The sequence below is a fragment of the Echiichthys vipera genome (assembly GCF_963691815.1).
Source record: "Echiichthys vipera genome assembly, chromosome: 9".
Lineage (NCBI taxonomy): Eukaryota > Metazoa > Chordata > Actinopteri > Perciformes > Trachinidae > Echiichthys > Echiichthys vipera.
Window position 1 is genome coordinate 21,621,640 of NC_139834.1, and position 22,597 is coordinate 21,644,236.

A 22,597-nucleotide genomic window follows, 5' to 3' on the forward strand; every position below is an offset into this window, starting at 1 on the left:
TGACAAACTTTGCTCATCTACAAGTCACTTTTGTCAAAGTCAGACATTTTAGAGGACAAAAAGAAACAGAAGAAAAACACCTTTTTGAATGGAGGGGGACCTTAAAGTGGATAGGAGTCAATAAAAACATCATTATCACACAATAACGGCGTAATAGGATATGTACAATGAAACTAACAAACGACTTATCCATCATATATTGTTATGATAAACGGGCTTATCCAGAAACACTTGTTTCTGTAATTAGCTCGTTTAAAAACACCATGTCCCTTTAAGAGGAAGGAAATGAAAGCAGGGGAAGTGAAGCAAGAGGACACTACTTCCTCATAGCCCTCAATCAAAACATTGTTCGTGCGCAATGGGTGAGTCTGCATCTTCAGAAGGACATCTTCTAATCTAACAAGTGACGCATATTGTCGGGGGAGCTCCCCGCGCGGCGCTTTGTTGCACCATGCTTCAGCTGAACGACACGGTGGAGCCGGAGAGTCCGGGCGCTGCGATTCTCCACCCTGCAGAAACCGAGGAGGGAGTGGAGGTTGCCTTCACGCCGCCGGAGGCCGGGCGAAGCCTCGGACACGGAGCCTCCGTGGCCTGCTGCCCCCCGTTACAAACGCTGACGCCCTTTCACGTGCATAACCCCACAATGCAAGCGAAAGTCAAGGACTATTTCGTGTTCAGGGTAAGTAGATCGGACGATTTGCTTTTAATTCGATTAGATGCGTATGCGGCTCTTCGATATAGCCCCCTTTCATTACACTTGGCTTTTAACGGAAATAAACACGAAAGTTAACTTATCACGCTTAAAGCAGTGCATTACAGTGCACCGTCAGAGCTACACCAGCACATCACAGGGATGGATGGGGTGATGCTGATTCTGACGGTTGTGTGGTGCTGATCTCAGCCAGGTACCATTGAGCAGGCTGTGAGCGACATCAGGACTGTGGCACTCCCTTCTGAGGATGGAGAGGTGCTCAGCGTCTGGCTGCTGGCTGAGTAAGTATCCCAGCAGCATGTGACTGTTCTATTATCAGCCTGAAACATGTTTGGCGATTGTTTGGATGAGCTGCTGTGTGCGCTGCAGGGTTAAATATACTTATAAATACAGAGATGGGGATTTGTTAAAGAGACCCTATACTTACTACTTAAACCAGGGGTGGGCAATTCCGGTCCTGGAGGGCCACTGTCCTGCATGTTTTAGGTTTCTCTCTGCTCTAACACACCTGATTCTAATGATTTGCTCGTTATCAAGCAGCTGAAGCTTGTCACAGTTTGATTATTGTTAGACTCAGGTGTGTTAGGGTAGGGAGAAACCTAAACCATGCAGGACAGTGGCTCTCTAGGACCGGAGTTGCCCACCCCTGACTTAAACTATGTTAACAGTGAGCTGTTTTTTTCGATTGTTTACTAGTTGCTCATCCATTTGTTTACTCATTACAAAAGTAGGTGCTGAAGATTTGATCGATTTTCCTCCTCATCTTGTAGATCTAGGCTATATATATGTAACTTTTTAACCATGCAATTCAGTAAATGACAAATACTTAAGACCAGGGTTTCAAATGTTTCTTTCGTGCTGTTAAAAATCAGCTGTCATTTTTGTCAATTTTGTGCGGGGCTTCTGCAGAATTGACCACTGGAACAATGAGAGGGAGAGACTTGTGCTTATAACTGATAGGTAAGTCAAAAAGGTATGTTTTGTCAACCCATATGTGTTAAGAAATATACAACAGGACATATGAAATTGTATTTTGACACAATATGACATATTTTGGTCATGTGCGCAGGTCGCTGCTGGTGTGCAAGTACGACTTCATCAACCTGTTGTGTCAGCAGGTGGTCAGGATCTCTCTCAACGCCGTAGACACCATCTCAGTGGGCGAGTTTGAGTTCCCACCCAAATCCCTTAACAAGTACGGCAGAAGTTTTAAGTCTGCCAACAGCAAATAAGCATTTACTTTCAAGTATATTAATGCCAGCGTTAAAAATAGGACTTCACTCCAGCCATGCAAGTGGCTTGAGAATTCATTAAATGATTGTAGCTGAGATGTTATTGACGCTTAGTTGTAAACAGTAATAAGTTCAAGTTCTGTATCACTGGTAGTATTATATTATAGTAATGATAAGCCTGGTATACTTATGTCTACATAAATGTTTACAAAAGAAAGAAATGGAAGGGATGAATAAAAAAGGCTCAGCTTTGGTGTGCTACTGGCACATGTAGCTGACTGATCCTTATAAGCCGTACTGCTCTTACACTGTTGTGTTTTCTTACAGGAGAGAAGGTTACGGGATTCGTGTCCAGTGGGACAAACGTCCTCGGGCCTCGTTCCTAAACCGCTGGAACCCCTGGTCTACAGACATGCCCTACGCCACCCTCACAGAGCACCCCATGGCCCACGCTGCTGAGAAGGTGGCCTCTCTCTGTCAGGTATAATCCCTTCAACTAAATAAGATTTAACAAACAATCTTGAGTCATCCTCGAACGGATTATCTGACATTGTAAAAGCAACTGAGGTTTAAACGGTTGAAATGTAAGAAATGTATCATTTTCAAATTTTGCAAGACAAACCATGGTGAGCACTGGTTCAGTAGTTCATTCATACAAATTAGGCAGCATAAATACAACTCACCCCGTGAGAGGAAGCCAGTTATTCATATAACAGTGTAGTCATGACTTGTACTTGTGTATGAACAGTTACTTTCAAAGTTGTCTGATTTTTTTTTTCTTGTTGGCAAGGTAACAACAATGCCTGGAGCATTTTCTGGGGATATGACCGCATTTTCTTCTTTAGAGCCATTTACTTTGCTACATGTAATAGATGGAGCAAGTTCATTTAAGTTGTAAAGTCTCAATCACATCCATTATTCCACACTTGAGAGCAGCTCTAGGAGATGTTGCTTTCATTCTACATATTCAGTGTTTATATTCTGAAGATATAAATTGTATACTATGTTAAACAACAAAAACAACAACATAATTGATTGGAAGTGTTCTGGGACAAGTTGCATAAACTTAGTTTAAAGGAACGCCTGTCACACATGCACTGCAAACCTGATATTATCTACACATTACCCAGTGGGTCTGTATGTGTGGAACACAAATGTCCAATTCAGTCTGAACGACTAAAAAACAGAGTTTACTGTCCCAGCTCCCTAGTACAGTACAAATACTGTTGAATCTCAGAGTGAGACCATATGTGAATACAGCCGCTCCTACTCCGGTGTATTAACAGAGAGCGATTGGTCTTGATGAAGTTTCTGTCATGCTGCGGCCAACAGCTGGAGAAAACAAAGACAGCAGCGAAAATGTCTTAACTTGATACGTGAAATGGTTGGTAAGAAGGAAATCATCAGACGCATGCAAAGAATTACAAGAAACTCATTACCCCCCCCCAAATCAAACTGAATATTTCTAGATCGTGAAAACACAACTGACACAGAGAAGCTCCTGTTGTGTGCTGCATGTGCGAAGCAGAAACTCTGAACCTTATTCTCCTGATATTGTCCAGGGTTCATATTACAAAAAGGGCTTGAGACTAGTCTTGGCCTTAGACTGCTCTTAGATCGTCAGATTAGGCTAGTCTTATTAAGCCTGTCTGTTGCATAAATATTAAGACTGACTTCATTTGTCAAAGTTAGCCAGTTAGTGCTAAGCGGCCACGGTGAGAGTTATGCTGCAGCATTGACTTCTGCATTGATGCGATTTGCTGTGACAAGAGTGCACGCTAGGGAGGATTAACGTTATTAATAACTCTCATATTGTGCTCGTAAATTATTTTTATGGTTAACCCATATCTAGTTTTAGGGACAAATGCAAATGAAATGTAAGTGGAAACTTACACTGTAGAGCCCTGGCTTCAGATTTCCATTAAATTGATTGAAACTACTAAATTAGACTTTTTTCTGCATTGTATTCCTCCTGCACACCAAGGTTTTCATCAGTGTATAGTGTGTTGATCGTCTGCTGCATCCACCATTTTCCCCCTCTTCTGTTAAGTGTCTTATTTCACCCATAATGCATTGCGCGTCTGTCTTACATTAGCCACCCATAGGAAATCTTTATGCAACAGGTACATTTAAGTGTCTATAGCAAGTCTTGAAGTTATATTTAAGACTGAGACTATTTTGATGCAACTTGCCCTGTTTTCATGTTATATTGCTTTTACTAGTTGGACAACTTCAGGACTCAGCTGGTGCAGGCAGTGAAGAAAGCCCATAAGGAGCACCCCATCCCTGGTCGGGCTAACGGTGTCCTGATCCTGGAGAGACCACTGCTCATTGAGACCTATCTGGGCATCATGTCCTTCATCAACAATGAGGCCAAGTTGGGCTACTCCATAACCCGTGGCAAGATTGGCTTCTAAAATGCACAGTTCCTCCAAATTACTACAGAGTTCCACTCATGTGTCTGTGTTAAAATGCGCTGTCTGAGGGAAACAGTCGCTCCACTACAGTGTAACGCTCAATCTGTGTGTGTGTAAGTTGAGCCCATGAGACATCCACACCTACTTAAGTTGGTGTTACGGACAAGTGGTCAGCTAACTGTAGGTAAATGATGTGCAGCACTGCATGGACTGTCTTTATGTTTTGTTTGTTTTAGCACCCATGGTCCCTTTTCTTCAAAGAGCTTCTTGCCATACCCATGTGGGCCCAGAGGAATGTATGCCCATGTGACATAAGTTGGAGAAAAAGGACACAGCATTTGCGTCTATTCATCAGCTCTGTACTTATTCTATAGATTGAGCTTCTTGTGCTCCTAGTTTAACCATTGATTGACAGACTAATGTGAAGTTTGGATTCAAGAAGAGGAATGCAAACATTACGGCCGTTATTTCAGGGTTATGGACATTGCTTTGTTCGGGCTTGTATCTGCACACAGAGTTACACTGAAAGATCAGCCATGGATATGTTCCATATTTGCTACATGAATATGGTTTGAAATAAAGGATTGCATTATTCAGATCAAAGGGCCATAGGGTAGGTTCATGAAATGGATGATGGATTGAGTTTAACAGTCATGTCACGAGTCATGATTATTGTAATAAATATTACTAATAGGGAAACTGTTCCAGGGTCTGCCCTGCTATACTGACAAACTCTGGGCTCAGCTGTGTTACTAAACGAAAATAACAGCGGGAATACCCTCTTCAGCATCCATGAAACTTGTTAAGAGGACATGATAAATTACCTGTTGTGATCTTCCTCTGTTATTGGCCAATGTTGTGCTCTCCATGCTTACATTCGCCTATTTATGTCTGTGGTCAGAGAAGGGAGCTCACGTACCACTTGGGAAGCTGCATTAGTTACTATAACTAAAATATTCTTGTATGTTACAGATGTTTTATGCAACATGAACTTGTAAACGGTGTCTTTGTATTTATTTGGAAGTTGCCTTACAGATCCTGCATTTGTTTTCGGCACACATTTGCACCCAGTTGCAGTACACTCTGCAGCGGAAATAATGGTTAGGTTTCAAAATGACATACAAAGCTTTTCATCAGGTCATTATCCATATACTGTACGTATCTTGTGAAAGGGATTTAAGTGATTTTTTTTTTCTCCCAAACTACATCCTATAATACATGATTGTGCTACCAAAGGTAACAGGCCATATTTTCATGCTCAACAATGCCAATGAATAATAATTGTGTCCTAAAATGCCCCTTTCTCGTCTTTACTTGTGCATGCTTCCTGCACGCTGAGTTTGCATGACGGATGTTTCTTGAAGGAATATCCTTAATGGATTTGTAAATGATAATTAGGTTTTATTTATCTGCTGTCACACTGATGCAGTCAACTCATAAATGCTTCGAGAAAATAAATATTTCATTGCCAGTTCTGAAGTATTTCATTTAGAGATTTTAGAAGAGATGAACTCGATACAAACATGTGATGGCTTACTTTTTGTTATAGATATTTGTAGCACAGAAGCAAACCACTAAGGAGAATAATAAATTCCTACATGTTCGTCTGGTCAGGGCCTCGGTTCTGGTTATTGTTTGAAGTGCGTTTACATTATGTTCGTACCGTCAATGGTGGCAATAAAGTGATTAAGTGACAGTTTAAGTGGCTGTACAATTTAAGCTTTTATAAATGGAACATCATACAGACAGATGTTGACTCAAGGCATAGTAACACTTTCATGATATATTTAGTACTGCCTGGGTTCACAAACTGATTAACTGAAAGTTTTTGAAATAAATTTCGTAACTTGCCTAAAGATGCACTTTTAATGACAAAATTTATTCAAAATAAATACACAATTTCAAGCTAAAACACATATAAAATATTTAAAATCAAAAGTACAGTGAAATCTATGACTTTGTAATCTTCTATCTCTCACAGTGTTTGAAACTAGTGCTTTAGTACGCATTTGGTTATTTAAGAAGTTCATATTTATCCATTCACTCAGGAGGAATGTCATCACAGGTTCAACATGTTTTCAACCTGACAAAAAAAGGAACATCCCAGTAACCTGCACTGAGGGCCTTAAAATGTTGGCGAGCAACTGCAGTTCAGCATGTGGAAGTTATGATTTGGAGGAGGAGTGTTTCCACCAGTCTTTTCGTCAATATCTTAACACATTCCCAGCCGAGTGTGTATGGCTAAATAAGCCAGACTTGTAATCCGGTTGATCTTAAGGACCTGTGTTTTGGTGGGTTTTACTTGTCCTCCTGGTCAGTGTCCATGAAGCACAAACACAGCTGATCCTTCCCGAGCAGGATCAGAGAGTCTCCATTGCAGTGCCAGTTTAGTGACTGAACCTGGAAACCACCTGGCAGGATAGAGAGAGGGGCAAGTGTGATGACATAGTATCTACACGTACAAAAAAAACAACACTTTGCATTTTAAGAATCCACATTCAATATTCAGTTTGTAACCCTTATTCATTTTGATTTTGCACAATACCGACTGATTTTTTAAGTTCTTTTCTATTTAAAACAAGGAAAACACACCTTTCAGGCTGAATCAAATTGAACAGCAATCGTAGAGAATCACAGAGGTAAAAACTGACATACCACAGATTTGTTCTGCTTGCATTTTTAAATTCTAACATTTGATCACTGGTGGGCTATCTCCTTTGCACAGGAAGAATTATAAAATTAAAAACAATTCTTAACCTTGACCTTTCATGCATTTAACTGGGATCAAGCGAATGTCATATAACATTAGTTCCAGGTGTGTGTCCTTCAGAGTGAAACAGTGACAGTTTGTTGTCAGTATGCAGAAGTTGCCTTGTGCAGCTGTGTTAGGCTTAGACGTTAGAGAAATACATTAGTGCACTGGCCCTCTTCTAAATTTGAGAACACCATAATGAGGAGCTGTTATTCCTGCTAGACAGTTTTAATTCTTAGTGGCCCTAATTGTTACCTTCAGTGGGGACTTGGACAGAAACGCAGCCTGCCGGGGACCAGAGATAGAGTTTTGTGTTGCCTGTACACAGTGCCAGCCGGGGACGTCGGGGGTCCCACTGAAAGCAACGCACAGCCGATGTCTGCTCAAGCACAGCCTGCAGGCTCATCTTCTGCATATCCCACACCCAGACAACAGTGGCCATGTTGTCTACAGTCAGAGAAACACATGCAAGGTTCAGCGAGAAGAACAGCATTGCAGCAAAAATAAGTTTAAAATAATACATACAAGACAGTCCCCTTAGATTCCCAGTGAAGGTAAAAGTGAAAAGCTTTGAAGTCTTACCGTTTTTAGTGGCCAGATAGCGACTGTCTGAGCTGAATGCCATAGTAGAGACACCGATCTTGGGGTTGGCTCGTTCGGGGTCTGGTTTTACAACAGGAATATGGACTGGGGTTGGGCAGATCTCATCTGGAATAGGCAACAACAACGAATGACAGTGTGTGATTAGACAAAGTGGGTTACTTGACCTCAGCAGCTTAAGTCAAACAGAAGCTTTTAGACTATTTCTTTTAAAAGCTGACATACATTTGCTCTGGGTGTTGAAAAGGCTGGTGCCAATTGTGATGTCGTGTAGCGATAGGTCATCACTGCCAACAGCTAGCCTTTTCTCCACTTCCTTATATGCAACCTTGAAGCACAACAAACAGTTAATAACTGGATGCTGCAACTGCAATGCCTTAAAGGCTCATCATGTAGACTGGAAAATACTCACTGCTTTTGTGTTGTTGACGATTGGTAGGTGCTCAAACTGTGTGATTTTCTTCCATGTGATATGATTGAGGATGCGCACCTGAAATGAGGGTAATAAAGATTTTTTGTCATTTACTTTGTAACGATACTGATAATAAAACAAATCACAAACCAGATATAAAGATGTTTGTCATTTAGATTATACTAGCATTTATTTGCTGAAATTAATCAATACATTTCTTAAAGAGGAACCAATTTTACACTTCAAAGTATGTTCAAAATGGCAGTGCCCGTATTTTAGATATTTTGGTTACACTTTTGTACAGTGGGAGGAAATATATATATATATATATATATATACAGTCTATGGTTTTGACAAGGAAGAGGAATGAGTGAAATTAAAATAAATTATTTCTGTCCATCGTGAGTCTGACAATGTCAGAGAAGTGGAGTACTCTTTTAAGACACGTGGCTGTAATATTTATTACAAGTACTTGCTATAATGTGATATCTTATTTTCATACATTTCAGCCATGATTTTTTGAGTGTTTGTCCATACTTTTTCATCATAGCTTCCAATGGCCAAGAACTGGCTGCTGGGGCTCCAGGTCACAGACTTGACACCTAGCGACCACTCATAAGCACTGTAGGTCGACAGCAACCGACCATCCAAAGAATACAGCATCACCTTGTACTGTGGACACACACGCGCGCACGTGCACACGGACACGAACACAAACACTTTGGTCAATTGTACTTTGACAATAAAGGCTCATGCCTCACAATAACCGCTGATTCCTTCTAGGAACACACTAAGTGTGTCACTTATTTAACAGTTCTGTTACAATAGGATTTTGCTGGGTGTTTTTTTTTGTAGCTAGTACCAAATTATAAACAAATGGCAGCTTTGTAAATAGATACACTTCGTAAATGTGTAAATGAATCACCTCCAGACAGCTATCCCACACTGCCAGCACACAGCCATTGGGAGACCACTCCAACCCTGCCAGGTCCTGTGTCTCAGTCTCAAAATGCTGTGTCAGAATTTTATCAAATCAAATTAGTTTACATAACATATTTACAGAAAACACATATACATTAATTTGTACAAAATCTTCCTTAAAAAAAGGAGTAAAATTCCTTAGTGATTTGGTGATTCTGATGTCGTCAAGCTTGAATAAAAATGTGTCTATGAATACATCTGCACAGCACCTCGAACAGAGAAACTTTATGCTCCATCTTGGTCAATGACTTTTTCAAAGAATGGATATTTCTATGTGGCATAGTGCAATGCAAATCCTGTTTTAGGTCACCTGCATTTAGATTTCTTCAACTATTGCTAACTTTACTCAAATGGCCATAAAACTAAAAAAAATATGAATGTCCAACTTACCCTGAGTAAATGCCAGTCGTCACACACAAATACACTGACATAGTCTTTGCAGTCACGTCGTTCAGCCAAGGCCATATAGCAGCCATCTCTGCTGAAATCTATACCTGTGGGTGAAAAATTAGGAAAGGAAGTCATAATTAAACCAGGTAATCACAAGTGATTGTTAAAGATCTTACAATGACAATGACACTAACAGCAGAGTTGAACTAAAAATTATAGTATGTTAAAGAAAAACAATAGAAATCAACCTCGAAAGACATTTTGGTTAGTACAGTATAGTTCTTGAAAAGGATGTATCAAACAATCAAACGGTTTATATATTTGGGTTTTTCCCACTTTATTAATGGAATAAAACAAATACAATGGCACAGTGAATAACATTTTCAACTGTTCAAAACCTTGGATGGACAAAAAAACAAAACATGATGTATTTTTATAAATGAACACGTAGCCTGTTTATTTCATCCAATGTGATTATTTGACACTTTGGCACCATCGAGTCGGTGGTATGCAACTATCATGGCCATATTATTTATATGACGGTTTAAAGGATATATGGGTCCCAGAGGGACATTGTATTGCATGCGGAAAATGGGGAGAGTCATGGACAATCATTTATCCCCAAGCTGCTGACAGGCCTGTTATGAAGAGCATGCCCCATTTACTGAAGAGGGGCACAGCTGTCAGCAAAGACAACCATAGTTTGGCCTCATACCCAGGGCCGCGCCACTAGGTAAAGCACGGCATGTGATTCATGCAGAGGGGCTCAGACCACTGGCCCTGCCCTCAGGTGCTCCTGATAATACATATGCACTCATAAGCCACATGAAAATAAATAAAACAATATTATTTTCATACTGACCCTTCTGACATGCTTTGGGATACTTGATGTAAGACACAGCTTTCGTGCACAGGGACCAGACGGTGACTCTCAGCTGTCAAGGCATCAGAGGAAAGAGGGAAACATCATTATGGATTATCTCGCAAGTGAAAGTATGACAAGCCCACCATACTGCCAGGCAGCACAAAGGGCATAAATGTATCCAAGTTAGAGCCTGAGAAATACTGGATCATTGAGGCCGATACAGCTATATTTATGACAGATTTAAAATATATATATAAAATAACAATATACCAGACACATCAAACAAAAAGGATCATTTAAATGTTATCAAATAATAATGACCAAGATATATACACTGGGTGAGACGTTTTACAATTAGAAATTAATGTTTCAGTGCTCTCTAGTGGATAAAACGGAGTAATTTAGAAACGGTGTTGCTCACTTTCAAAAACATATCTTTGAGATTTGTGTCTGTTACTTCTTGTCACTTACCAGACGTATTACAGTGATAGCAATACAGTATGTGTCATAAGCTAAAATTGGATAACAATATCAGCCATTCTGATAAAGCAGTCTACTCAATAACACATACAGTATATAAGGAATCAAATGGAACAATGGAGGTTTGAAGCAAAATGCGGTTTTACAAGCCACTTTGAACCAGACACCCTCTCTACAAGACTAAGACTTAAGTCTATATGAGATCAGTTCAATCACTAATCTTCAGTCGACTTATCAGACTTATAAGTGTTGTGTATGAGACTGGGTGTCAACAGTGATAACTAAGAGCTCAATCAACCAGGCCGCTACTAAGCCTGATGAGGGCTCTAATACCAAAGACTATCACACAGGCTAGCATGGTCCATCATGCCCTTTAACGGCTGTGGACAGAGTGCCTTATATCTTTGAAGAGATCTATGATAAATCTCTGTGGAGGACACGAGGCTCTGACATGGAACCCATTCATCAGTGGACAGATGGTCCTGTAGAGTCTCTGTTTTCACAGGGAATGAACACGTATGTGTAATGGTCGCATTCACTGACAGGGATAAAAAGAGATTATACTGATTCAATTTGGACTTAAGCACATATTACATTAACAGATCCAAAAAAACATCTTGACACAGAAGGAAAATAGGACCACTCCACTGAGGTAATGTAAGACAATGTTGACAAATTAACAGTGAGTAGCCAGCAAGTTGTGTACATTCTCACATGAGAAACAGTGCCAAAAAAAATCTGAGTCTAATAAAGAGACCATATGTGTTAATCTACAGTTTTGACAGCAGTCACTCACATACCCACCAGTCTCATTTCAACAAGACTGATGCCAACACAAGCAGGTGGCAACATATTTTGACTCAAGGCTTGGTATGTGTTATATAGTGCCCTCCAATGTCTTTGGGACATTGCAATCTCACTGTTAACATAACAGGACAAGAGTGACAGTCCACAAATGCATACAGATACAGTATATATCTGCAATAAATTTCTACAGGCCACTGTGTTGTGAACAATTTGGTAGTTTGACATAGTTCAATAGTGAGGGCTGCTTTCCTGATGGTGCACAACATAGACTTGGCTTGTTTGGTTCACTCTCTCTAAACACAACCCATGACAGCAGTCATGACTAACAATGCAAATATTAAGGCAAAACACTGCAACATTAAGGAAGCAATGACTGCCATGCATTTAAAGCATGGCAGTCATTGCTTCCTTTACAGCCTACAATAAGGAATTATAATGTGAGTGCATAAAGCCTTGTCTGATCAGTGATCATCATTTGGATGTTAAGATGTGAAAATGTTGAACAAACTAGATATGCACAGTAGCCAAGAAAACTGTTCAATGCATTATTTTTCTATGAGGAAAACAAGTAGTTGTCTCGACAGAAATGATAAATAACTAAGCTGAACAAAATCAGAATTACAAATTTAGACACTTTGTTTTCCATAGAATCAATGTCTGCACACAAAGAGTCAAGCTTGTAACAGAGCAAAAACAGCTTGCACTATTTTGAAATTCTCTGTCACCGTCACAGCTATTCTGGATAGATATACATTATAATAATAATAAATAATAATTATTCAAAAAGTAATATGGCCATTCAAATTTAAGCCTACCCTTAACTCTGCATTTTACATTTGTGAATGTCCCGAGCTAAAACTACTGAAGTGACAAGACTTTCATCATAGTGTGCAGACAGACATCTGAACTGGGCCAAGTCTGTCACCTAACTGAGCTGAAGTGTTGACCCTCCTGTTTGGTCAAGACATCCAGCTGTGTAGACCCTGTAATAACACCTCACTGCACACTTCTTGGACATCCCCTCAGACGTGGTGCCATGGCAACCACAATCAACACTGCTCAAACACGAACCAACTACATAGGGGATGCGGGAAGATCAAGACGCGAAAGGCAGTGTAACTTTAAACTGGGTGGAGGAAAGTTAGCCTGAAGAAAATAGTTGGGAAATACTTCTCCATGTGGGGTGGTGTATGCAATAAGATCCTTAGTGAGTAAAGCTACACTTTAGATGGAGTATCCTCACCAAAGGTGAGCAGCAGCTTGGGGATGGGGGCTAGGGACTTGAGGGTGGCGTGAAAAGTCAAAACTCCACTACAACAGCTGCTGTTTATCCATCAGAGATGGAAAAATGCATGTGTGTGCCGGGGTTAGCATAACTGCGACTGGTGATCAGTACCGGCTGTAATTACAGATGAGTACATTTGAGTATTGTTTATTATTGTTTTGATCACTACATGTACAATGATTCCCCATTAGGAGATGTTTCCTAAGGTTCATCCAGATTTTTACCAAATTTTGTGCTTGTGAGAGCTTTTTAAAAAGCGATGGATGGTCTGTGAATTATTGTTTCATAATATGGCTGTTGCAAAGCCCTTTGAGACTGTAACTGTGATTAAGAGCTGTAAAAGTAAACTTCACTTGACATGTTATGACGACAATCTTCATAAGACACTGCCAAATGGGACAATTGCAGCTTATTTCTACCATCACATCCACTTAGTATCTATTACCAAGTATTCATAAGCACAGAAAACCACAGAACCAGGGGGCTTCAAACAGGTTTCTCTTTGGGCAACATGATAACTATCATCAGTTGGGGATCAAAATTACTGACAGCACCTTGGAATAAAACATATCTATCAGCCATTCTTGCCTATGTGAATGCGAGAGAATGGGCGAGTGCATTTGATGCCATATAGGCCTATCTGTCAGCAGAGGATTAGACTGCAAGCATTCCACATAGGAAGCCATCTCAAACCAATATAGCCTATTTCTCCTGTTACAGCCTCATGATTCTACCAAGGAACTGGAGCCTCTCGCAGCAGACACATAGGTATGGGTAAGCTATTGTCCCTTGTTGCAGTGTAGCAGCTGCCTACGTTTGCAGTTTAGTCCAGTAGCGCTATTGCCAACAATGCTACACAGAACAAGACTCCAACAGAACTGGCCAAGAATGCTACTGCTAATCTGATCCAAACAATGTAAAAACCATTAGAGAAGTCAAGCTCAAAGATGTCCTTGGCTTGAGTCCCCCCCCCCACACACACATCCCCGAGTTTATCAGCCCTCAGCTGGTAAAGGTGGATTAACATGAATGTGTGAGTGGCATTTTGTGAGGTCCTAAGATAAATTATGGGAATTCAAATAGGACGCAACTTGCGTTGAGTCTCAGAACACAGAGGCTATGTTTCAGCAATGAGACTTTCTATTAAATTTGTTACATGGCACCATACCATATTTGAACACACTTTTTTTTAACCTTGTCTGCCTCAAAACACATTGTAGTTCGTCCTAGAGGCCTTTGAGGAAAGGTTCAAGAGCATTTCTAGTTGCCTGGAAAAGAGGTTCTTACCCATAATATGAAAACGCACACACACACACACACACACACACACACACACACACACACACACACACACACACACACACACACACACACACACACACACACACACACACACACACACACACACACACACACACACACACACACACACACACACACACACACACACACACACACACACACACACACACACACACACACACACACACACACACACACACACACACACACACACACACACACACACACACACACACACACACACACACACACACACACACACACACACACACACAAGCAGATTTACTGACGCAGACAGACAAACACACACTGGCACGATCCACACCATAGGCAGCTGTCCCTAAACAAGTTAATATAGCAGGCTGTTTATGAGTGGGGCTGAAATTCAAACCTGACACCAACACCCGTCTGGCACAGCCTTAATGAAATGTTGGGCTGGGGTGAAGGTAAGTTCAGGCGGCCCCCTGGCAATGCAGTAGCCATTGCCTACTTTGCCTCTGTTGAATTAGTTTTTCAACCTCAACTACTAAAGGATGGTCATTAACTGTTAGCAGTTGCTCATATTTAGCCAGGTGATGATAAGGACAGTAAGTAAAGTAAGTATGTTTTTAACAGCAAAGGTGAGAGGATGTTGAAGGGTGAACTACCATGAAAAGCGTGTCACCGTTATACCACAAAATGTACAGATTTCCAATATATCATTGATGGAGGGCCATGATTGGCCATGGGGAATGACGAATGATATGTTATATAATATGTTCATAACATTTTGTGTCAGGCCTCGACATCTGTTTTCTCAGAGCTCTTGACCAGAAATATTGATTTTGAGTGGTTAGTTAAAACCGAATTCAATTACCATTCCCAGTGTAGACTTAAAGTTTAGACTTCTGCTAGGTTGAATAAAGCAGTTAGTGTCATTATTCGACTTCCGTCCACCTTTGTACATCATTTTCCAGTGATACAACTAGTACAGGATAACCTATCTTTAGAAACGAATAGCAAAGGTTGGAAACAAGCTCCACAAAAGATCAAAATGTGTTTTAGGAAACAGTGGTTTAGGGCTGCAAGAACTAAAAAGTTTCTTTTAAATCGATTGATCTACTTATTTTCTCTATAAACCATTTGTTCTGTGAAATTTCAGAAAACTTCCTAAAGCTCAAAATCATCAAACTTGTTTTGACTGAGACAATTCATCGGCTATAAGAATAGTTGCCAAAAATGTGTCTGTTGTTGAACTACTCGTTTTAGGAATGAATGACAGTAGAAAGTTCAAAGTGGTTGTGAGGGGTCATTAGAAACATTTGAAAAAATGCTTTTGATATTGATTATTTGAACTTGACTATTCATGTGCAAACATAAGATGACTGAAAGGCAAGTCACACTCTCTAAGACCCACTGTAAGCTATAGTGTCATATGCAGATAATATATGTTCTTGCGGAAGGAGCCTCCATTCCTTTCTTTTCTTTTTTTGAAGATGCAGACAGACACAAAGCAGACATGCCACAGACACTTGCACTCCCTGCACCCTTCTCCAGACCAGACACAGTTGTGTGTTGGGCCACAACACCTGTCAAACGATTCCTGGAGTCAGGTTCAGCATGACAGACGCAGACCACCACGGTGCCCCCATCATATTCCACATGGCTTGAGAGTAGCTGCTATAGCTTCTCACCCCTTATGACACGTGCTTACTATAAAGTGAATTTAAACCAGGAGTCAAGAGGCATAGAATGGAACTAAATGCAGCTTTATTAGTCTGTGTTTCATTCTGCAGACCGTTATAAACAACATTCCCCATCTCCTGACTCTTTTCATGAGCCTGTTTTTGGCAGAAGTAATCAATAGTGTCAGCTTTTTACATGATAGTAGTATAAGTATTTCAGCTGGTAAATGTGATTATGTGTACCCTTATTATATTAGAGAGTCAATATTATGGTATGAAAGAATTTGCCCACTAATGAGAGATGACAGATATTTTGAAAGCATGGCATCCCAAGAGGAGGCTGCAACAACTTAACTAGCATTGCTGTACTTGTATTATTTTGCAAAAGAAACACGTAGTACTGCAAAACTTGATCTAATATTGCAGATGGTGTTTCTTAAGATTTGATTCTTGGTCCTTCATGGTTCTCTTTGAATTACATAATAAAGTGTCAAAAGTATAGACACTTTGATTGTTTTAAATTCCCAGTTTATAACAATACGATTTCCGCATTCCATAGTAGAGAAAGTAAAGAAGTTATCATAAAAAAAAAAAACTGATTTTCAACCTAAGGCATCACAAATGAAACAACGCTGAAGATAATCGTGTTCAGTGGTGTTCAGTGGTGTTCCGTGACTGTTTCTGTACCTGCACTCTGGGCAGGATGTTGATTAAACCTCAGGGAGATGCTAGAATGTAGTAATCGAACAAGTCTCAAGCAAAGTGCGAGCAGAGCAGCAGGGTGGGCGGGGCAAAGCCAGATCCAGAATTTCTCACTGAGGGAGAAAAGGTTGATGTGCTTCCAGCCGCTTTTCAGGTTGTTGTTTTTTTTGTTGTTTTTGGTTTTTGTACTAAATCATGTCATACAAAATATTAAATCGTAGAAGAATATTTTAAATAAACTTTAAAACATGTCTGGAAAGAGGCTCGAAGCCCTCCAACATTTTTTTTTTCATGTGTATTTTTATTTTAAGCATTTCCAGAATTCTGAAATGATAAAGTTCAATGGCTTCAAAACCCCATTATTTCCAATATTTGTTTATGACATATACATTGGTGCACAGTAGAGAATTGCAGTCGAGAAAAATCTGATTTTATAAAGATCGGCATCAGCCTCAAACGTCCAGTATCAGTCTCGCTATAATATGTTGATTGATTTATTTATGTACATGCGACTAGCCAAGCTCAGGTCAAGTTCAGCTTGGAATCCCCCACCCCATATGCATAACATTGTTTAGTTTATGTTTGTGATTTTATGTCACTGCATTGAGACAACTACAGTTCCCACTAGACTATTTTGCACAGTGGCAGTAGATTTGTGGAGCAATCTACCTCATCACTGCTTTTTTAAAAAGCTTTATTCTTCACTGTTGAACATCTTTAATAGACTGGCAAAAAATACCAGACCTACACTGTAAGGGAACATACACATCACACCCATGTTCCAGAGGTACTTGAGACCTATGTATGACAGGATGCTAACAGGAAAGGAGCTATGAAATCAGGCTGAATACATGCAGCAGGTGGGGGGTGGGAGGGTGAGGGTAGGGGTGGTCAAGACAGGCTCTGGTGTCTGGCTATTTTCAGGTCCCCCTTCCTTGTGGGCCAGCAACAGATGAAACCAGACAAGCATATACATAAACACACTTCCATGCGTACGAATGCATGCACCCATGCACGCACCAACTTCACACTTACATGGAACTCAGTGGTGTTGAGAATGTGACGGCCGTCTGGACTCCAGCGCGAGGAGACTAGTCCTATTGAGCCCTCATCAATCTTACAGTGCCAGTCCGGCTGTTCGAGCGACCACACCTGAAGAAAAAGACAGAGTGTGAAAGAAAAGAAGGACAGCAACCAGCCTTCACTAGTGACATCCCTCAGACATCCTTCATCTGCCTAAAGTTCATTTCAAACTGTAAGAAACCATTAAACACCGGAAACCATGAAAGACTGGCACTGGATACCCCTTCAAAGGTAAGGCGCTGTGATGCGCATAAAAGTGATTTTACACTAGTATGCATAACTTTCACCACTGCAGCTCTTTAAAAAACGTAATTAATACAAGCTTAGTGTGTCAACTAGGTTGCACTGTATGGACATTAATAAAAAAGCAATAAAAAAAGCAATATTTTCATGATGAATCAATAAAAGAACATGTTTATAATTTAGATATTTTAGATTTTTAAAAATTCAAGTGAAATAAATAGATTGGTTCATCAAATGACATAGGTCTTTATATTCAGGAAATGTGTAAAAGAATGATAAGTGAAGTGGCATGATGCCTTTCTTGTTGTTCTTAAATGTCATTTGAAACAGCAGCCTCTGGGACAGCTTTCTGGTGACATGACAACATGGTGAAATTCATTCAATAAAAAAGACAAAGCCTTTTGTAGCTAGATTGTGAATTTAAAAAAACAAATATATCTGCAATGCTGTAAAGTAGTTAACATGAAATTGTTTTACAGAATATCACTCTCAAAAAGGAAACGTCATGTAAAAAAAGGCAATATTTACTGTAAGTGGAATTTATATGGAAAATGATTCAAACCCCATCAGTGAAAACACCAAATGTTTGTTTTGAAACTAAATTAGTTTTTGCATTTGATCAAATGATTTCTACATTTTGTTATCACAGGATGCATGATCAGTATGAACAAAGGCCCTTTAGGCATTTATTAATGCAACAAAGTGTTCATAATCAAATCCAAATGGCATTTCATGTCATATTTAAAAAAGCCTCTTGTTTATCAGAAAGAAAGCAAAAAAAAAAAAAAACACCCTTTTTATTCCAATCCTGTAAAATCCAATCTAGATTCAAATGCCTTAATGATACTTTAATCAAATAAATTATTAATAATACACATTTTCTATACTTTCTTTTCATTGACTCAGAAACATTACTTTATCCTAATTTGTCACAAAGAACTATTCAAATACGTCTGCAAACTGTTTTTTTTACAATTAAAAACATATAAAAAAAAGTTACTTGACTATTGAGCAATAGGAATCTGGTGTTATGCTTGGGCAATACTATATGATAAAAAAATAAGGCTGTAACAAAACATTTTAGTCAATTAATTCAGCTCTCAATCATTTATTCAATCACTTAGTTTATAGTTAAATCAATTAAGTGTCAAAAATAACACAAACTCTCACAGCAAATGACTAACATAAGCTATTGAAGTCTACGGAGATGCCATCATATTGTTTATATTAACTGGCTGATGGTCAAAGTATTCCATTTGTAGTAATATAATAAAGAAAGGGAACATTACGTTAAACATTTTCTGCCAATAAAAATAACAATGAATTCATCAATTAATCATATCACCTCTAACAACATAAATCTATCAAAGTGAGACTGACTGCGACCTATCAAGTATGTGACTGACCACAAGCATTTACACTACATGCTGAGTCACATACTCACATAACTGTCCTATTCTGAGAGCTCACCTGTACCAGTCCTCTCTTGTACATAGCACAGAGGATAAAGAGAGAGTCAGAAGACCAGTCCATGTGGGAGATCTGGTCTAGGCAAGTGTAGAGCTGCAGGATCTGCAGGGTGCTCACGTCTCGTACAACAAGCCTGTACTGCACACAGGTAGCCTGATGAGTAAAGTCAAAGAGAGATGTCAGGAAGAACAAGACTACTTAACACACTGCACTTGTATCTACGTCTAACTGGAAACTATGAGACTTAAATAAAAATAAACATTATTATTCTACTGCATTTTACTACAAAAATAGTTTTTTTTTTTAAACTAAGCCACTTACCAAAAATTTCCCATCTGGGGAAACTTTGCAGAGTTGGTTGGAGTGCTTGAACACTTCAGAGAAATTCATCTTACCACCACAACTGTTCCTACACAAGAAAAGCGTTGTAGTTATCATGACATTAAAAAGAAAAGGCCAGGTGGGTTTCTTTAAACATTTAACTGCATAAGAGATGGACTTTTGACTCCCAGCCTACTCAAATCAACGTGTGTAGTTCCCAAATGTTAACACGTGGTGGCACCATAAGTCCAATAAATAAACACACTTCACACAGTAAACACACACACACACACACACACACGCGCGCGCGACACAGACAAAGAAACGGATTTAAGAAATAGTCGATGAATTTAGAAAAGAACTACGTAAAAAACTGATTAAGCCAGTTTCAAAACACAACCTCGACATAAAGAACCGAGCTAACGTTACCGGCACACAAGTTAGCTTAGCTATCTGGGTCGCAACTAAATTAAGTCAGCCAAAGGAAGATAAAACCACCTTTAAACCCAGTCTAAAACTGCGACATGGTTGCCATTTTGTCGTCTTACTATCCGCATATTCTACGTAATACAATGAAGTAGTTAGAGACAAGAACACCAGCTTAACGTTACATGTTATCGCGGGGAAGTTAGCTGTTAGCTGTCATTGGACACATTCAACGCAGTGTTACGTGTTAGCAGTTTAGCACGTTGCAAATCTTCCGTATCTTCACTCTCAATGGTAAAACTTACCTCAACTATGTTTCAGTTGCATGAGAGACGAGAGAAAAGTCCCGCAGGCAGATTGGAAAAGTTTTCTTCTTCACATGATTGTCTTTGGGACACAGGTCTGTTGGAGTAACTGTTGCTAGTTTGTTTGTGTGGAGCCTAGACGACATACGGGTACTGTCCAATCAGCGCGCGTCTGCTGTGCGCTTGCCTTGTGGGAAATGTAGTCCAGTATTGTGTTTCGCTTTTTTGATGCGTGTGTGCGTGTGCTTACCAAATTAAATATAGTCTTGTGGGCAACAATATATATGTATTTTTTTTAAATAACAGGCAAATCAACCTGAGATTTAGCATTTTGTATTCTAATATATTCGCCTTTGTTTTTCTAAGATCCTCATATATTACAGTTTATTTCATCATTAATCGTTGGGTTAGGACTGTGTTTTATTCACACAAATATAGATTTTAGTGTGAGTGTACCGGACAATGTCGCCTAATTACTTTTTATATTCTCCACCAGCTGGAAAATGTTTCCCGCTTATGTGCACCCAAACCGCGCTACCGCCTCCCTTCTTCTCCCAGCGCAAAAAAAAAGAAAAAAAAGAAAAACCGCTTCATCTCCTCCTTGGTCTCCCTCAGCAAAGCTCACACTTCCCTGAACAGCATGCAAATCATTTTTTCCCTTCTGTTTCTTAGCAGTAAATTCTCTTTCTCCGGAAAGTCAATCATCTGCAGGCGCTGTTATCGTAGGCCTATACTGTAAAGTCGGTCGATTTTTCAGATGTTGTTGTTGCTGTTTGTTTATGGAGGGTCACTCTCTTGGCATGTTCGATAATAAACAGGCAGGTGCTCGGCGCAACATAATTCTTGGGTATTTGGATTGGAGTAGGTAATAACCTTCAGGTACGTTGATTTATTTTAATGGCCTATACGGTAGCCTAACAGTGATTTGGATATTTAACATGTCATGTCGTATGTTGTTATTGTTTCGCAAGCAAAACAGCTTGTCGGTAGCATATTTCTTGTTTTTGCGAAATGTGACAAATTAAAAATAAAAGACACAAATGCAGGTTGTTGAGAAGAAATGCTGTCTGAAAAAAATGCTAAAGCTTAATAAGACAAATATATTTTAAAAGATTGTCTTCGTTTTAAATCTTGCTGGTTATTTTGTTGATGTGATTTTGCAGCTGGTCGTAGTTTAGGTCGCTAATTTGTTAAGGGTCTGAGTTATGTAGCCTATTCTCAGCCTATATAAAATTGTTTAAATTGTCGAGACATAAATAAAAAATGTAGGCCTAATCCTTACAATGAATCCCTATAGGTTAATAGACATAGACGATGCAATAATACTATAATATTACTATCCCTAATTTGATTTTTCTTTTCAAATTATAGGCTATATGTAGCCTATGTTTGGAGAGAACAACGTCGAGAAAATGTTAATTATTTGTAGATATAGCCAATATAGCTCAGTATTATTATTTGTATACCATTCACATAAGCGTGTTTTATTTAAGCTACATAACGTATATTAATTTAATTATACATGTATCGATCTCATTTCAATAAATACATGCTTTATATAACGAGCAACACCCGATGATAGGCTACCTCAACAACGACCACCTCGTCCTTTGAATCATCATATTAAATACTTCACGTGGGGCTGTGGAGGATCGAATCTAAAACAATTTTTAAATTAATTTCTTCTCAGTTGGGACTGTGTATTTTCTTGTATAAAATGGCCCTTGGGAAGGCACTGTGTGTGTGTGTGTGTGTGTGTGTGTGTGTGTGTGTGTGTGTGTGTGTGTGTGTGTGTGTGTGTGTGTGTGTGTGTGTGTGTGTGTGTGTGTGTGTGTGTGTGTGTGCGTGTGCGTGTGCGTGTGCGTGTGCGTGTGCGTGTGTGTGTGTGTGTCTGTGTGTGTGTGTGTGTGTGTGTGTGTGTGTTGTCATGGGTGCCGTAACCCGGGAGGGGAGACACAAAGTAGAGACAGGTGAATATCAGTGAAGCACAATGTCAAAACTTAAAAGGAGGGTGTCACATTTAGGCAAAGAGCCAGCAGAGGCCGTGCTTCAAAGAAATAACACAGGGCTCTTTGTGTAGAATATTTAAGGAGCAGAAAACAATAATGTAATAATGTTATATTAAAATAGCCCATAACTAATATTTCT

General features: G+C 39.5%; 2 protein-coding genes across 2 annotated transcripts; one reads left to right on the forward strand and one right to left on the reverse strand.

The window, feature by feature from the left end:
* The first annotated feature begins 333 nt into the window (after positions 1–333).
* Positions 334–5,972, forward strand: tprg1l (tumor protein p63 regulated 1-like). The gene is made up of 6 exons (XM_083919675.1): positions 334–679; positions 902–993; positions 1,622–1,672; positions 1,782–1,907; positions 2,272–2,425; positions 4,167–5,972. Exons 1-6 carry the CDS (start codon positions 452–454, stop codon positions 4,359–4,361), a joined length of 846 nt encoding a protein of 281 aa, XP_083775801.1. The 5' UTR covers positions 334–451; the 3' UTR covers positions 4,362–5,972.
* A 373-nt stretch (positions 5,973–6,345) lies between these two features.
* On the reverse strand, positions 6,346–20,588 carry wrap73 (WD repeat containing, antisense to TP73). The gene is made up of 13 exons (XM_083920787.1): positions 20,450–20,588; positions 19,719–19,806; positions 19,398–19,550; positions 17,637–17,753; positions 10,359–10,431; positions 9,497–9,600; positions 9,051–9,137; positions 8,663–8,797; positions 8,126–8,203; positions 7,939–8,041; positions 7,696–7,821; positions 7,369–7,560; positions 6,346–6,772 (listed from the first exon to the last, which is right to left on the reverse strand). The coding sequence occupies exons 2-13, from the start codon at positions 19,785–19,787 to the stop codon at positions 6,660–6,662; spliced, it is 1,350 nt and encodes a 449-aa protein (XP_083776913.1). The 5' UTR covers positions 19,788–19,806; positions 20,450–20,588; the 3' UTR covers positions 6,346–6,659.
* Positions 20,589–22,597: the final 2,009 nt, after the last annotated feature.

Bases quoted from the DNA above. Each gene is read 5' to 3' on its own strand.
- tprg1l (XM_083919675.1), top strand. From the start codon at position 452: ATGCTTCAGCTGAACGACACGGTGGAGCCGGAGAGTCCGGGCGCTGCG. The intron at 994-1,621 runs GTAAGTATCCCA...GGGCTTCTGCAG, and splicing joins AGCGTCTGGCTGCTGGCTGA to AATTGACCACTGGAACAATG. The intron at 2,426-4,166 runs GTATAATCCCTT...TGCTTTTACTAG, and splicing joins AGGTGGCCTCTCTCTGTCAG to TTGGACAACTTCAGGACTCA.
- wrap73 (XM_083920787.1), bottom strand. From the start codon at position 19,787: ATGAATTTCTCTGAAGTGTTCAAGCACTCCAACCAACTCTGCAAAGTT. The intron at 9,138-9,496 runs GTAAGTTGGACA...ATTCTGACACAG, and splicing joins ACGACTGGCATTTACTCAGG to CATTTTGAGACTGAGACACA. The intron at 7,822-7,938 runs GTATGTCAGCTT...TGCCTATTCCAG, and splicing joins TTTCAACACCCAGAGCAAAT to ATGAGATCTGCCCAACCCCA.